At 36.2% G+C, this 15,003-nt stretch overlaps 1 protein-coding gene across 10 annotated transcripts in view; it reads left to right on the top strand.

The window, feature by feature from the left end:
• The window catches only part of ERBIN (erbb2 interacting protein), a 117,514-nt gene that overhangs the window by 95,529 nt on the left and 6,982 nt on the right, over positions 1–15,003 (top strand). For 9 of the 10 annotated variants that reach the window (XR_013923508.1, XM_080362029.1, XM_080362026.1 and 6 more), the window contains 5 exons: positions 1,502–1,685; positions 2,481–4,002; positions 12,068–12,211; positions 13,020–13,151; positions 14,788–14,997. Coding sequence is in view for 9 of the 10 variants with exons in the window: in XM_080362029.1 (XP_080218155.1) it covers positions 1,502–1,685; positions 2,481–4,002; positions 12,068–12,211; positions 13,020–13,151; positions 14,788–14,997 (2,192 nt within the window). In the remaining variant the exon portion in view is untranslated. The remainder of the gene's footprint in view (positions 1–1,501; positions 1,686–2,480; positions 4,003–12,067; positions 12,212–13,019; positions 13,152–14,787; positions 14,998–15,003) is intronic. The other variant, XM_080362034.1, reaches the window with a different exon arrangement.

Genomic DNA, 15,003 nt, shown 5'->3' on the forward strand with positions numbered 1-15,003 from the left:
TAATTTCCTTGATTCTTGTCATCAGTTTAAAAGCAGAGGAGAGGAGATCTGTGTTTTGGGGGACTGTTAGCTTTAACAGAGTCTTGATAAGCTTAAGAAAAGGATTGCAGAAAGAGTTATTTACCTTGGAAATACTCTGTATTTTTCCCTCCCCCAGATTTTGTGTATTATTACTGCTGTAGGCAGCAATGTCACTTGCTTAAATTTCTCAGAGAAGCTGTGCTCTCTTCCTGAGGTTTAAGAATAAACTTATCTTCTCTCAGCTCTTCCTCCACAATCACTTTATTCTTTTATTTTTCTTCATTCCTTTAACAGGAAACTTTGGAACGCTGTTTTTGTTACCTAACTTTTATATTCTCTGAAAGATAATTTTGGTCTGGGTAATAATTTCCTTAAGAGTAAGGAATGACCTAGGATTTAGAAGCAACATAATTTGAAAGTTAGAGAGCAAATTTTATTTTCTTCTTATGATATACTAGTTCAGTACTTTCTAGGGCAAAAGTCTTTTCTAGCCATTAGATGATAAAGAGTGAGATTTAGGGAGGATGAAGGAAAACCACAGGGAGGTAGCAGGAAGAGTCTGCTTAGGATCACATACAGGTGACAAGATTCATGTTTATCAATGTTGCCTTTGGGTTTTTGTGTCTGACTGGAGTCCTAAGTCCAGACTTATTTCTTGTCTCTAGAGACAGACATTAGTTTCACAAAATCTATGCTTTTGGCACCTGTAGCTGTGTCTTGAAGCAAAAATTTAATGTATTTGTACTCTCATATTGAAGTCATAGCTGGCTTAAAGTCCCACAGAGAAATTATTTTTGTATTAATGTAGTATGTAAGTATGCATACATTACACAACAATCAATGTGCACAAGTATAAATTACTCCTAAGTGATCAGCAAAGCATGGGCATCCCCTGGATTCCAGCACTGTGGAAGAGCATTTTTATTTCCTGTTTTTTTTTACATTTGTGAAATTATGTATAACTTATCCAGTGATCTAAGTCTTTCCAGACTACTTGGTCTAATAAGTGGATATTTAACAATGTCATTAAGTTTGAAATCAGGAATGGTGTACACTTTTCAAAAGTCTGCATGTGAAGCAGTAGACTTAATTTTCATAGAGGCTAATAGACTCATGTAACTCAAAACTTTGAAATAATTGCAAAAATAGAAATATGATTTGGTAGATATTTTGGGGAAATACTATGTAATGTAGCACTATGTTATGCTAAGGAAACTTGGAAGAAATCTACAAGTTAAATTTCATTAACAGGGGAGGGCTTTTTACATTAAGCCTAATATTTAAAAAACAGGAACTATTGCAAACAGTCTTTTGTAAGTTTAAATGAAGTTTGCAAAGGTGTTACCTTACATTTTAGTTTCCAGGAGTAAGAATTACTGAAGAAAAAGAGACAATTTCTAAATACCATAAAATACACACATTAAATGGCTGTTAAACAGATGTTTGTGTCTGTAACTAAACAGGCTAATTTTTATTTCAGATGATTCAAAAGATGTTGATTCCTTATCAGATGAAGCTACCCACAATATCAATCAAAATAACAGCAACTGTTCTTCTCCTTCTCGAATGTCAGATTCTGTTTCCTTAAATACTGATAGCAGCCAAGATATTTCTCTCTGTTCTCCAGACAAAGAAACACATGCTGCTGTTTTATCCAAGATCAGGTTTGTAAGATACTGTATGCCACGGTGCAAATATAGTAGAAAAGTGTTATTTAATCTTTCATATTATGTGTCCATTAATTTAATTAATTATTTTATATTACACGAAATCATTTAAATTTTAATGTTTTAAAATAAGGCTAGGTGTTGAAATAGTTACCTTAAAAAAAAAGGATGATAAAATTCAGAGGCTTATTTTAGTACATGATATGTGGTTTCCATTTGTTTTAATAGCAGAGTATAAAATTTCATCCTTATAGTTTGTTATCCCTGCAAAATACTTCAAGACACCATTTTAAAAGCTCTAGGTTTTTATTTGGATAATTCTGAAGATTGATTTGATTACTACTGTAACTATAAAAGGCTTTTAGAATGCGCTTACACATTTCGACTCTTCTTGAGGTTTTGTTAGTGCAATTTTAGAAAAAAAAATACAAATAGAAACAAGACATTTGTCCAGAACTATCATGGAACTTGCAAATATCTGATTAAAAACCTAGTTATTGTCACTTTTGTACTTTTTGATGCTTTTAACCTGTTGTTAAAAATTCCTGTTGAATTTAAACACACTTCTGAAATCAGATGACACAAATGTTGCCAAAATCAGCCTGCTCTATAATATGTTTCTGTAATGGTAAGAAAGCAAATCATAGATCTGGTTGTATGTTGGTATTTGTCCTGTTTCGTGTGCACAACGTAGCTGTGTTGCATACTAAAGATTATTTCTCCTAAAACAGTTCTTGAGAGAATATGTTGGTTCCTTTGGGGATTTTTCTTAAGAACCATCTTGTTTTCCAGGCGAGAAGATGAAAATTTGAATAATCTTTTGCAAAATGGAGGTGAATTGAGCATTACAGTAGAAGAAAAAACAAATGTGCAAGAGAAGGTTACAAATTTGTCTGAATATGAATTAAGCATTGAAGAAAGATTAGGCCTGATAGGAAAAGGTGTTGACCTGAGCACTCCTACAGAGGAGTCTCACAAATTAGACCAAATAAACATGAATATCAATAAGCTCGTTAGTGAAGAGGCAGTGCCAGTTTCCATGGAAAGGTTACAAACACAGGAAATAGTTTCAGTAAAAGGCTTTTTGAATAACAACAGAAAAGAAGAAAGTGAGCACTTGGAAAATGAAAATAAATATCCTGTAAATAAAGTAAATGGACATCCTGAGGAAACAGTACAGTCTCCAAGTAAAGACAAACTTACAAGAAGCACTACAGTTGATGGTGATTCTGCTGAGCTGTCTGTTTCGAGGAGCACTGAAGATTTGTCCCCACAGAGAAGTGGTCCTGTGATGAAATCTCACAGCATCACCAGTATGGACACTGGTGGTCTGAAAATCTACGATATTGTCAATGAGAATGGCCCTCAACAGCCAAACACAGTTGTAAAATCAGCGTCCGATACTGCAGATGGAAAAAACATAGTCCGAAGTAAATCCGCCACTCTTCTGTATGATCAGCCTTTGCAGGTTTTTCCTGGGTCGTCGTCATCATCTGATTTAGTATCTTCTACAAAAACGGTGTTCAAGTTTGACTCAAATCACAACCCCGAAGGTGCTAATGTAGTGAGAGGATCAGTGACAGGTGGTGCACAGATGTTCACCGCTCCCCAGTATAATATACAGTACAGCAGCAGTGCAGCAGCAAAAGACACCTTGTGGTCCCAGAAACAGAACACCCCAGTAGAACAAGGCAGCTTACCTCCTTCACGTCTCCTTAGGTCTGACAGCACAGAAACCCCCACCTATGTAAAGCATTCTGCCAATATGAATTTCTCCAATCATAACAATGTCCGAGCCAGTGCTATATATAACACTCATCAACGGATGGCTGGGAGACATATAGATATGTGGGCTATTCCACCGAATGACAGATTGCTCCCAGGAGCAACCAGACACACTCTTCAAAGGCAGAGCAGTGTGTCTTCTACAGCTTCTATAAATATTGGGGATACTGGACCTTCAAGGCGCACTCAGGTTCCTGAAGGTGACTATTTAACATACAGAGATTTGCATTCAATGGGAAGAGCTCCACCACTGATGTCTGGGCAACAGAGACCTCTTTCTGCCAGAACATACAGCATTGATGGTCCAAATGTACCACGACCACAGAGTGCTCGGCCATCAGTGAATGAAATACCAGAAAGAACTATGTCAGTTAGTGACTTCAATTACTCACGGACTAGCCCTTCAAAGAGATCAAACCCAAGGGTTAACTCTGAGCACTCTTTATTAGACCCTTCAGGAAAAAGCAAAGTCCCTCATGACTGGAGGGAACAGGTGCTGCGACATATTGAGGCTAAAAAGCTAGAAAAGGTAAAATTATTTTTATAACTTTTCTACCTTTCTGTTACTTGGATGTGGAGTAAGTTAAAAGCTCTGTGTTTTGAACTGCTTTTAATTAGCAGTGGAAATGTACTTTTGATACTGCCTTATAAAGGATAAATGTGTTTGTGATGCATGTCAGAGAAACAGACTGTAAATGGAACTTTTTCCCCAAAGAAAAAAATGTTGCTGTTATTTTTATCTCAAACTTGCTGGCTTAGTCCAATTATGTTAGAATACATCAAATAACATCACATAAACCTGCTGGACCACAAGGCCAGCTCTTTTAGGCCAGGTAATTTTTACTGAAGCATTGTTTTTGTATTATACAAAAATACTCTCTTACACCTTGGATCTTTCTGTTTGGCATTTTTCCCTGCTATTTCTTCTTTTTAAGCACAAGGATAGCAGTATAAGTTGGGGAATGACCTGTTGGAGAGCAGTGTATGGGAAAGTGGGTGTCCTGGTGGACAGCAGGATGACCATGAGCCAGCATTGTGCCCTTGTGGCCAGGAAGGCCAATGGCATCCTGAAGTGTATTAGAAGTGGGGTGGTTAGTAGGTCAAGAGAGATTCTCCTTCCCCTCTCCTCTGCCCTGGTGAGACCACATCTGGAATATTGTGTCCGGTTCTGGGCCCCTCAGTTCCAGAAGGACAGGGAACTGCTAGAGAGAGTCCAGCGCAGGGCAACAATGATGGACTGGAGCATCTCCCTTATGAAGAATGGCTGAGGGAGCTGGGTCTCTTTAGTTTGGAGGAGACTGAGGGGTGACCTCATTAATGTTTAGAAATATGTAAAAGGATGAGTGTCACGGGGCTCTTCTCGGTGACAACTAATGATAGGACAAGGGGCAGTGGTTTCAAACTGCAACACAGGAGGTTCCACTTAAATATGAGAAGAAACTTCTTCATGGTGAGGTTGACAGACACTGGAACAGGCTGCCCAGGGGAGCTGTGGAGTCTCCTTCTCTGGAGACATTCAAAACCTGCCTGGACACATTCCTGTGTAACCTCACCTAGGCGTTCCTGCTCCGGCAGGGGGGTTGGACTAGATGATTTTTCGAGGTCCCTTCCAATCCCTGACATTCTGTGATTCTGTGAAGTGTAGGTCTTACAGCTTCAGTTCCTGAAGAATTCAAAAGCCGTAATTAACATATATTTGCCTTCAAGCCAGTTATCTTTTGAAGCTGGGTATCTGACAGATTGTCGAATGAATATTTATTGGTGTGAGATGAGAACACTTAAAAATCTTGTTCATTTCAGGAAATCACAGGAGGTTTTCATATAACGAGAGATGAGGAGCAGGATTCTTTATGTATTGTAAATGCTATCAAGCATTTGAGCTGAGATGTAGAGCTGAACAATTGCATATCTTCAAAGAATTTGAGTGGAGGCTGGCAGAGTGTAATCTGTGCTGTCCAGCTAAACCAGTTTAAAATATCATCACTAAATAACGGGCAGAATGTCATTAGCCTGATCCTGTTTCCTTGGAGGGGAAGTGAGTAAAGCAGCCAAAATCCATTTTGCTTATGCCACCTAGATGAATTTTATTTTAAATTTATTTTGAAATAACATAGTTTGGTTTGTAATTATTATGCTAAATACTTCAATATCCATGATAGCTAAAGAAATTTAATGGGATATGGTTGGAAAAATTATTTTAGCTATAATATTTCTTTGGAAATCCAAGCATTCAGAGGGCGACGGGTTTGCTTTTGTTTGTTTTAAATTGCATAACTTCTGATGATGAAAAGGGATGGGGTTTGTTTACCTTTTAAAGAAGCCTGCACAACAGCTGCACCTGTTGTTCTGATCCAGTTTGAGTCAAATACAACATAAAATATTTTAAGGTTTTCACAGTACTGTGCTGTAGCGTGAGGACCCTTTGTCCCACAAGGCAGTCACAAACCTTACCGTGTTCTAGCCCTAATAAAAGCTGCATTCACTGATCTGCTGTTCTCCTGAATCCATATATCAAATCTTACGTGAAGTGACAGAGTAGCAAAAATCACAGCAATCCCTGAATGCAGAGGGAAGCAAAACTTCAATGCACTGCTAATGCAGTTTGTTTATAGCTCATTCTTGTGTCCTCCACATTTGGCACATTAGGAACAGTGTTTAATACACTGGTTCATGTACTGTAGCAGTGTAGTTACCTTTACTGCAATGAAATTCATTGCCTGACTTGATTCCCTTCATATCTCTCCATACTTTCCATCATACTCGATATGTAAACCTTAATTTTTGTTTCCTACAAGAATAATACAGAATAGCTGTTATTGAGACCTTAGTTGTGCATCTAATTTAACAGGTCTTAGAAGTCAGTTTTCTATGTGCATGTTCCTTTTGTTCTGGCCTCAAAGTATTTTAAAGTAGCTTTTACTTAGAAATCTGAGACTTATTTATGAGTTTAAAAGTGAGCATGTATATGATTGTCTACTTTATATTCTCTGGGATACAACAGACTTAAAAAGAAAAATTTGAACTTTGAAAAACAAAGACATCATCCTATGTGGCAGCTGGCAAATATGATAATGTGGAAATCCTAGCAATTTACTGGATATTTCTTTGTTCTTTTAAATGGTTTTGGTATTTTTGTTTGTAATTAAAAATTAGCTGGGCACAGGAAGCTTAATCTATAAACCAGACTTCTGAAATGTTTTGAAGTCTGAAAAAAAAATTCAGTCATTACAGAACTCATTTAAGGAACAAGTTCAATTACAGAGCTCATTTAAGGGAACATTTATTGGAAATTGCTTTGACAAAGCTTCCATGGTGTTTCCTTTTTAAAGCATAAGACATGATACTGGCAAAAACAGGTATATAAAATTAAGCCTTATGATGAATATTTGCTTTATACTTTTTTGCCCATGGTTATACAGAACAGAACAGGTTAATAGTATTACTTTTGCTGTAACTCTTCTCAGTCTGTTATTGAATTTAGTCATGTTTATTTTTTTCTATCCTGTGCTTATTAGGAAAGAGGATTTAGTGTTGTGGGGGCCGGGAAGGAGGTGGTTTTGTGTGGTGGGGTTTTTTTGTTTGTTTTGGGTTTTTTTTTTGTTAAGCTTCTGAAGTATTTGTTTATTTCGCTTCTATAAACTTTAGTAAGTGGGGGCCAGGGGAAGGGAGACTAAATAAACAGTGTCTGCTTGTTGGATAAAGTGGAGCAGACAGTTCTTGTTTTATTTATTACCCCTTTTAACCTGATACAAGTACCAAAAAAAAAAACCAAACCACCTTCAAGAGTTGAATTTGCATGAGGAGAGATACAGGATAGTTTCAAGTCTAGCAAAAAAAAGGTTAACAATGGATTCCAGCCAAGTAACCAGCATTTGTAATCCCTTTGACAAGCTGCAAGGGGGCATACATCAATCAACTATAATTATCCATCTAGTTGAAGGAAGGTGAAAACAGTTGATGAGACCATTTGTATTTAGAGTTTGCATATACTCAGGAGAAACTATTTGCTTACCTGATGCAAAGCAAATTTTATTGTAGGATAGAGAAAAAAGCTTATTTAAATGTCAAGCTGCTCTCTAGTGGTTATACATGTAAGCTGTTGGAAAGCAGGGAGTCAATACTGCTGCACCCCCAACCTCATAAACTTAGTGCACTGGTGAGTTGTTTTAAGAACAGTAATATTTTTCAGCATATTTTCCTTCTTGAGTGTGACTTGCCCATTTTACGACCTGATATATCACAGTAGTCTTCTATAGTAGTCTTGTTGAAAGATTTCATTTAGGAATTTTAACTAAAATACTGCCTGTGTAAAGACACTAGTGTCACACACATTTTATTGTGTAGTAGAGGAATTTCTCATCTATAAATTGCGGTAATAAATATCTGTAACAGTTTTCTGCAATTATCTATTATATTTGTATAGACAGAAACATTACTGGGTCTAACTGTCCTTTCCTTACGTATGTATGTTTCCTTTTTTTTTGTGGATCTCTTGGGATTTCATCAGGTGTGTGTTTGCTTCCAATTCTAATTTCATCTGGAATTAAGACCTCTATTTTTTATATACTTTACTGTTTATGTAGAATGACAGTGCTTTCAGAGAAGAGGTCATAAAATTTGCTTCCTACTTTCCAATTCAGAAATCAGAATAGGTGGTTTTATTCTCAAGGCTGCCAGTGTACAGTGCCTTATTAAAAGAAAAAAGTTCGATTAAAACTGCGGGTTTAATCAAAGTTTTAAATTTTTTCTTGCATTGATTTTTTTTTTTTTTTTTTTTAATGCTACATACTTAAGATGCAAAAACATTTTAATTGATACGGTCTCAGATTTTCTCCAAGTTAAGCTTGCTTCAATATGTCAAGGAAAGTAACTTCATTGGGTCTGTACTTAAGTGTTTATAAGATCATAACCTGAAGAATATTTTGACACTGATAAATTACAGGAATGCTATCCATTCAATAGTTGTTAGTTTTAAATTTTGATTTGATTTTTTTTCTCCATTTTGGATGGACTACTGAACCATCAATATGTTACAATGATATTTTGTAGCGTTCAGAAATCAATGCATCACACTTTAAAAGGAATAAAATTTTTGTACATTTGTAACATAAATAATGAAAGCTGTGACCCCACAAACATCTTACAACAGAAGAATTTAAATTATTTGTAATTTTCCATATGCAACTCTTCAATAGGAATGCTGTCACTGAAGACACTTGTTTTTGCAGGATCAGAGATTGAAATTCATACCATTTTTTTTCCTCTCTCACAACTGAAGAAAAGTTTCATAATGTTTAAATTCTTCCTTGGGATAAACTGATATCTTGCTAGAATTCTATCAGATTTCAAACAAAGCTGATTTTTTGCTTGCGTGCATTTATTCCAAAGGGCTTATAGCATTAAATTTAGGCATTTCAAGTGTTCCAGAATACCTTCATCAAAATTCTTCTAAAGAATCTCAGATAGTCAAGGTGGGAAGGAAAAGTGAAGGGATTTCTAGACATGTAATATAGCCCCAAGGGATAAATTATGTCCACCTTTAGCTAGCAATTGATTCTAAGTTCTGTTAAGTAAACAATTAACTGCTAAGCCTAAGTATTAGCCTTTTAAAGTTACTAGTTAAGGCTATTCCAAGATAAATAGAGTCTGGTTCCCTGCAATCTGAAACTGTTAATTATCTTGTAAGCTGCAAAATGGAGAATACGTTCTGACTCTAAGCATTCAAAAAGAATTTAAGTAGACCCCAAAACTATGCTGGCTGCCTACATCTAAACTGATTCCATTAGAGGCTGATTTTGATTACAAACCATGATTTGTATGCTGAATAGTGTTTTTACTTTGTACCTAGCCATTTTTTTTCTTGATGTATTGTAGCTTTTAATATGTTCTTCATGGTTTAATGACTCATTTCTAGTAAACTTAACTTTTATAGAAGTATAGCGGAACATGGTGCGTATATTGGTTGGTGTATATTAATTTAGAGTAAGTGAAAGGAGATTTCTCAAGCCTCCAATATTTGAATTATCATTTTGCAGGCTATTATGCCCTAGGACTCTAGCAAATCAGGTGGAGAATAGAGTTGGTACTTGGAATTAGCATTCATATTGAATCTAAGGTTTAGACCATACGTTTATTTCTTATTTAATTTTTAATAGATTGAAATAAAAATCAGGGGGTTTAAAGACATCTGCATATTCATACTTCCAAAAGTGTTTCCTCTGGTGCAGCAGTATTCAGGAACCTTGCTCAGAAATGTACAATCTTCAAGGTGCTCATATTGAGAAGCAAAATAAGAATAATACTTCTCACACTACAAATGCCTCAGTTTCTCTATTCCCAGCTGAAAATAGGTTGATCAAAAATACTTCCTAGATTTGTCACTAGGATCTTCTTGTGTTAAACAAAAACTTTTTTACAAATCCATGTAATTTTAAATAGTATTTGTTCTGTACAGTTTGTTCATGTGGGTTCCTTTTAATTTAGTGTTGAGGTGCTGTGCCCAGTGTAGAGAAGGATAGAAGTGGTGTTTGCAGTACTTGTCATGTTTTCCCTACATCAATTGCACAATCATTTTTTGTACTTCAAAAAAAGTCTCTACCAAGAAAGGAAATTTTATAAATCCTTGAATAAAACTACTGTCAGGCTATTTAATCAACTTGAAGATCACTAAACTGAGTTACCTGACATCTTAATTCCTGGTGGACAAGCTTGAGCCTCCACAAATTTTAAGAAGGTTCTACCTTCTATTATAGATCTATCATAGATAGTAAATACAAATCTGGATTTAGATTGTCACTATTTGTTGACCATCTGTTTGGGTCTATTTAAGAGAAGAGTTAATCTGGTGGATCTAGGGATCTTTACAGTGCAAGGGACACTTTCAGAAGATAACTTCCTAGTCTCACCATGCATTCCTTCCATTTTTATCTGTCTTTTTGCCACTCACAGAAGGAGAGAGAAGCTTCCTGTAAGGACACTTCAGGATGTTGACCTTACAAGTGGGGAAAGGCAGCCACCTGGCTGATTATAGAGGCTATTTTTGAGAAGAGTTGTAAGATGCTTTGAGGCACTAAGAACCTAAGGAAAACTGCCTTTGTCAGTTTCATCTGGGTTTTTGGCCTGAAACTTAGAGGAGCAGTAAGCTCAGATTGAATGTTTAGTAAAGAGAGACTTGAATGCTGAGTACAGTCTTCCCTCCCAAGATGAGGAAAGCCACTGGAGACTTTTCTGGAAGGTTAAACAATTCAATGACTAGAGAACAGGGTAGGTATAGAAGAAGAGCATGAGGAAAGCTCACTATGCTGTTGACTGGAAGGTCGTCTGAGAGCCTTGGCCAAGAAAAGTCAAGTATCATCAGTAAATACTGTTTACCGAGTGAGTTTCCAATGACTGTGCTACCAGAGCATCTGGAGAGTATGAATATGCAGAGGCATATGACTTTGATTATTAGACTAGCTCTAGTCTCACAAGATAAAGCTAGTATGAAAGAGCAAATGTCTGCCTGAGGACTAGTGACTATTGTCAAAATCAGATTAGTACATGTAGTCAACAGAAAAATAAAATGTACATATTTATGTAAGAGCTGTATCTTAGGTAAATGATATATATTTTGAACTTTTTTTTTTTTTTACACGGAAAAAATCAGAAAATTTGTTTAAAAAGTAAACACACGTTGAATTTGCTGGCTTTTCATGCTTTATGGTATATCTTTTACTACGCTTATATGTTTTCATAGGTCTCACTTTTTCAACAGAGGTTTGTTTCATTTGTCAGGTGACACATGGAGGATTTTCCTTTCCTTCCTTTGTACAGTCTTCATATTTTTTGTTCTTATAACTACAAAAGTCCATGCTGGCAAGGCAGTAACATCTACTGCTTTCTTTCTGTTACCCTTGCCAGTATTGCAGAGGTCACGTTTGCAAGGTGATGGAGCTCACAATCGAACCACTGGATCCTTGAGCTCACGTTAGCTGTTTGATTGCCCGCAGTGGCAAATGGGGGGGGGGGGAACTCCAAGGTTTCCTTCCAGACTCTTTTTCTTTAATTGAGGCTTATTCACATTCTTGAATGAAGTGTTACTGGAGTGCACTAGGGACACTGACATCATTGCAATAGCAAGAAAACCCAGTCAGTCAAATCCCTGTCTCTGTGCAAGTTTTTATTTGTACTGTACCAGTAATAGGGGGGAGGAATATGACAAAATAATAATGGGTAATTAGATGGTTTTCCACAGGTGTTTATCTTGACTGCCAGCTCTCTTCCTACAACATATTTGATATGTTGCAGATTTAATGAAAACCTGGAAATTTTGATAAACTGTGCACCTTCGTTGTTTTTCCAGACACATGAACATTTGAATTACTTTATTTACATGTAATTCTGCATGCTAACTCCTGATTGCATGCTGATTTACAGTAAATAAAGGTAATAGGGGTCACTGAGTTGCGTTTTATACATCACAGTGGTGCTGTTCTTGCATGGTTTTTATCTTGCATGACGATGGAATATGTTTGTATAAGTCTATGTATAACATGTCTTGTGGTTTATGCATGCTGCACTAATCTCTGTGTTAAATCTGTCCCCTCTTTATTCAGAGCATGCTGTCTAGGTCCTTTAATTCCAATTATGCTGCAGTTAGCAGCTTTCACTATGGCAGCTCTAGGGATCTGCATGGCAGCCAGGGTAGTGTTGCCTTGAGTGTTGCAGACGGAAGAGGTTCTGGTGTGCACATTGTTCGAGTGAGTACCTACAGGAGGCTATTGCAATATGTAGAGGGGGAAAGAATAAACTGTGAGAGGTGTCCTTATATTGATAGTTTTTACATATGGACAATGCTTTCAATAAAAAGAATACAATTTATGTTTTGGAATTTTTTAGTGGGCAGTAAATCAAATAGTTTGCCTTCACTTCATATGCCTTAAATTTATTGCAAGGCTTTTCAATTTAATGTCATAACATTGAGTTTCCTAATTGGCTTTTATTGATGGCTGAACATATGTAAAACTAAGTGGTTTCTTTGTCCATGTGTGAACAAGAGATTAATTTAACCTAGATGGATAAAGGTTTGAACAAAATCTAATTATGCTTTTTCCTGCCTCAAACAAATTCTGATGATGTAAACTGTTCTGTAAGATACTTCAAGCATTTAAGAAAATGTATATTTTAGTTTAAGTAAACATGAGGAAATGACTCTTTAACTCTGAACATCCTGATTGATGTTATTGTATCCATAGTGAGCAGGATAAAGTCAACTGAAGAGTTTTAACCATGAGAACTCATGAATAGGCAGTTCTTAGTATTTTTTTACTTATCAAGTTATGGGGGATCAAAGACACCTCTGCAGTTGCTAGTTTTTGTAAATATCCATCAATATATGGGTGTGGTGTCTTGGCTAGTAAGATTTTCTACATAAACAGTATACTAATTAATCAAAGAAGTTAAAGAACAATAAAGCCCTTAAAATATTTTATTCTGGGCTTTTAATGAGAATTTTTTAGTTTGAATCACATGAAGACAGTATTATTTATTGCTCCCTTCTGTTTAAAGCATCCCCAGGCTTCCACTCCAGGAGACCAGTGCCAGGATGAAGTGTTCATTTCAGGACAGCAGAATTACTCATCTGCCACACTGAGTCTCAAAGATGTTCCTCCAGATAGCATGAAGAAAATAGCTGTGCAGGTAATAATCTGCATGACACCATGGATAGGAAATATTTATTATTATTTGTAAGGATATATTTTTTTTTTAATTTATAGAAACATCTGCTGGGATAGTAGTAGGAACTGGGGTTTCTTTGAAATGTAATGCCCAGTTATTGAAGGTGGTATAAATGAAATGGCATCCTCTTTTTGGAAGAAAAAATAGTTACTATATGAAGGGATATTGTTCTCTTTTTCCTTCCGCAGAGGCTTTGAATGGAGACATTTGTAGCATAAGACATAATTGCAGGTTGAAATTAGAATGTATCAGTTGATTTCAGGAAAGCAATCTGAAGCTGATTAAACTTCTTAAGGAACAAATCTGAAATCTGTTGTGTGGATACACTAGAATTTTTAGGAGGCATTCTGTATTCATCTCTAAGTACCATCTATACAAACATCACTTAGTACAGTGAAACTAAATGAATGTTAGTAAATCGTTACGATACAGCAAATAACTTTATAACTCCAGTAATTTCAGTTACATTTTTGCAGACATTGGGTACTGGGAATTTGCATAGCTGTTGATACATGTTGTCTGTGTAAACTCTACCTCTGCAAGTGCGACAAAATTAGTTTTCTGACATGCTTTAGGTTTTCAGAAAAGGCAGTAGCAAAGCGTGTAAGTTGAATACCTCTGATCTGTAAATAAACTAAAAAATGTATATATACATATACTACTGTTTCTCAGAATCACTTAGACATAAAACACTCAACAGAATAGATTCTGGTATGTGTCCATTCACATAGTACGGATTTGCAGAAAAAAAATCTGTAACTAAAGACTAACATTTTTGGAATGTGGGGATCTTACGGATGGATGAGTGACCACTTAGGCTAGGTAAGAGCACGAAGCATATGGATGAGGAGGGAAAACGCTGCCCATCTCAACACAGACCTGAAGAGCTGAGCAGTAACTCTGAGGCTTCAGTAATAAATGTTGTCATGTCCAGCATCTTTCCTAGTGATGTGGTTTGAACACACAGTATGCCTTCACAGTTGTGTACAGTTGTGTACCTTACTGCAGTTTGTCATCATCAAATCAGTGACAGAAGGGTTAACAAAAGAGTAACATTTATTGGAAATATCATTACAGTTTTGATATTAAAATCTTGAGCTTGTATGTGTGTTTGCTCTGGAGGTTGTCTTGTGAGGCACTCACCAAAAGATGCTTAGAGAACTGTAATTTCTGCCTGCTAGCTGTGTGTAGTTTTTATTTTATATATTATGTACTGGGAATTGTTACCAAATCTCTGAATTGTATGCAATAAAAGTGGAAACTGTAATGATATCAACCAAGTGTCAATAGTATTAGTTGCACTATTAGAAAAGAATGGTTGGGATAACTCAGTGAAACAAGTTCTAAAAGCAAAGACTATCTAATCTGTTCTAGTAGAATAGTACTCTGAGTTTATATTTTTCAGATTTGTTCTCAGGAGATCAGAGCTGATGACTATAAAGGAAATTGAGTGTAATTGTACATGATCCAGAAGTGTATTTTTAGTAATGTTCCTAAAATTAAAAGCAGTCAAGTATAAGAAGTATTTAAATAATACAGGAGGAATTGAGGATTGTTGCTTATAAAATGTATGACTTAGAATTTACGTTTTATTCAGATACCTTTGACAAATGGACAAATGTGCCAGCCTCAGAGACCTCAGGCGAACTACAGCCAAGTCCATCATCTCCCTCCTCAATCATCAGTAGCAAGACATCCATCTAGAGAGCAATTAATTGATTATCTGATGTTGAAAGTTGCCCACCAGCCTCCCTATACCCAGTCCCAATGTTCTCCCAGACAAAGCCATGAGTTGGCAAAGCAAGAGGTAAGA

Source organism: Nesoenas mayeri (genome assembly GCF_963082525.1).
Source record: "Nesoenas mayeri genome assembly, chromosome: Z".
In the NCBI taxonomy this organism is placed as follows: domain Eukaryota; kingdom Metazoa; phylum Chordata; class Aves; order Columbiformes; family Columbidae; genus Nesoenas; species Nesoenas mayeri.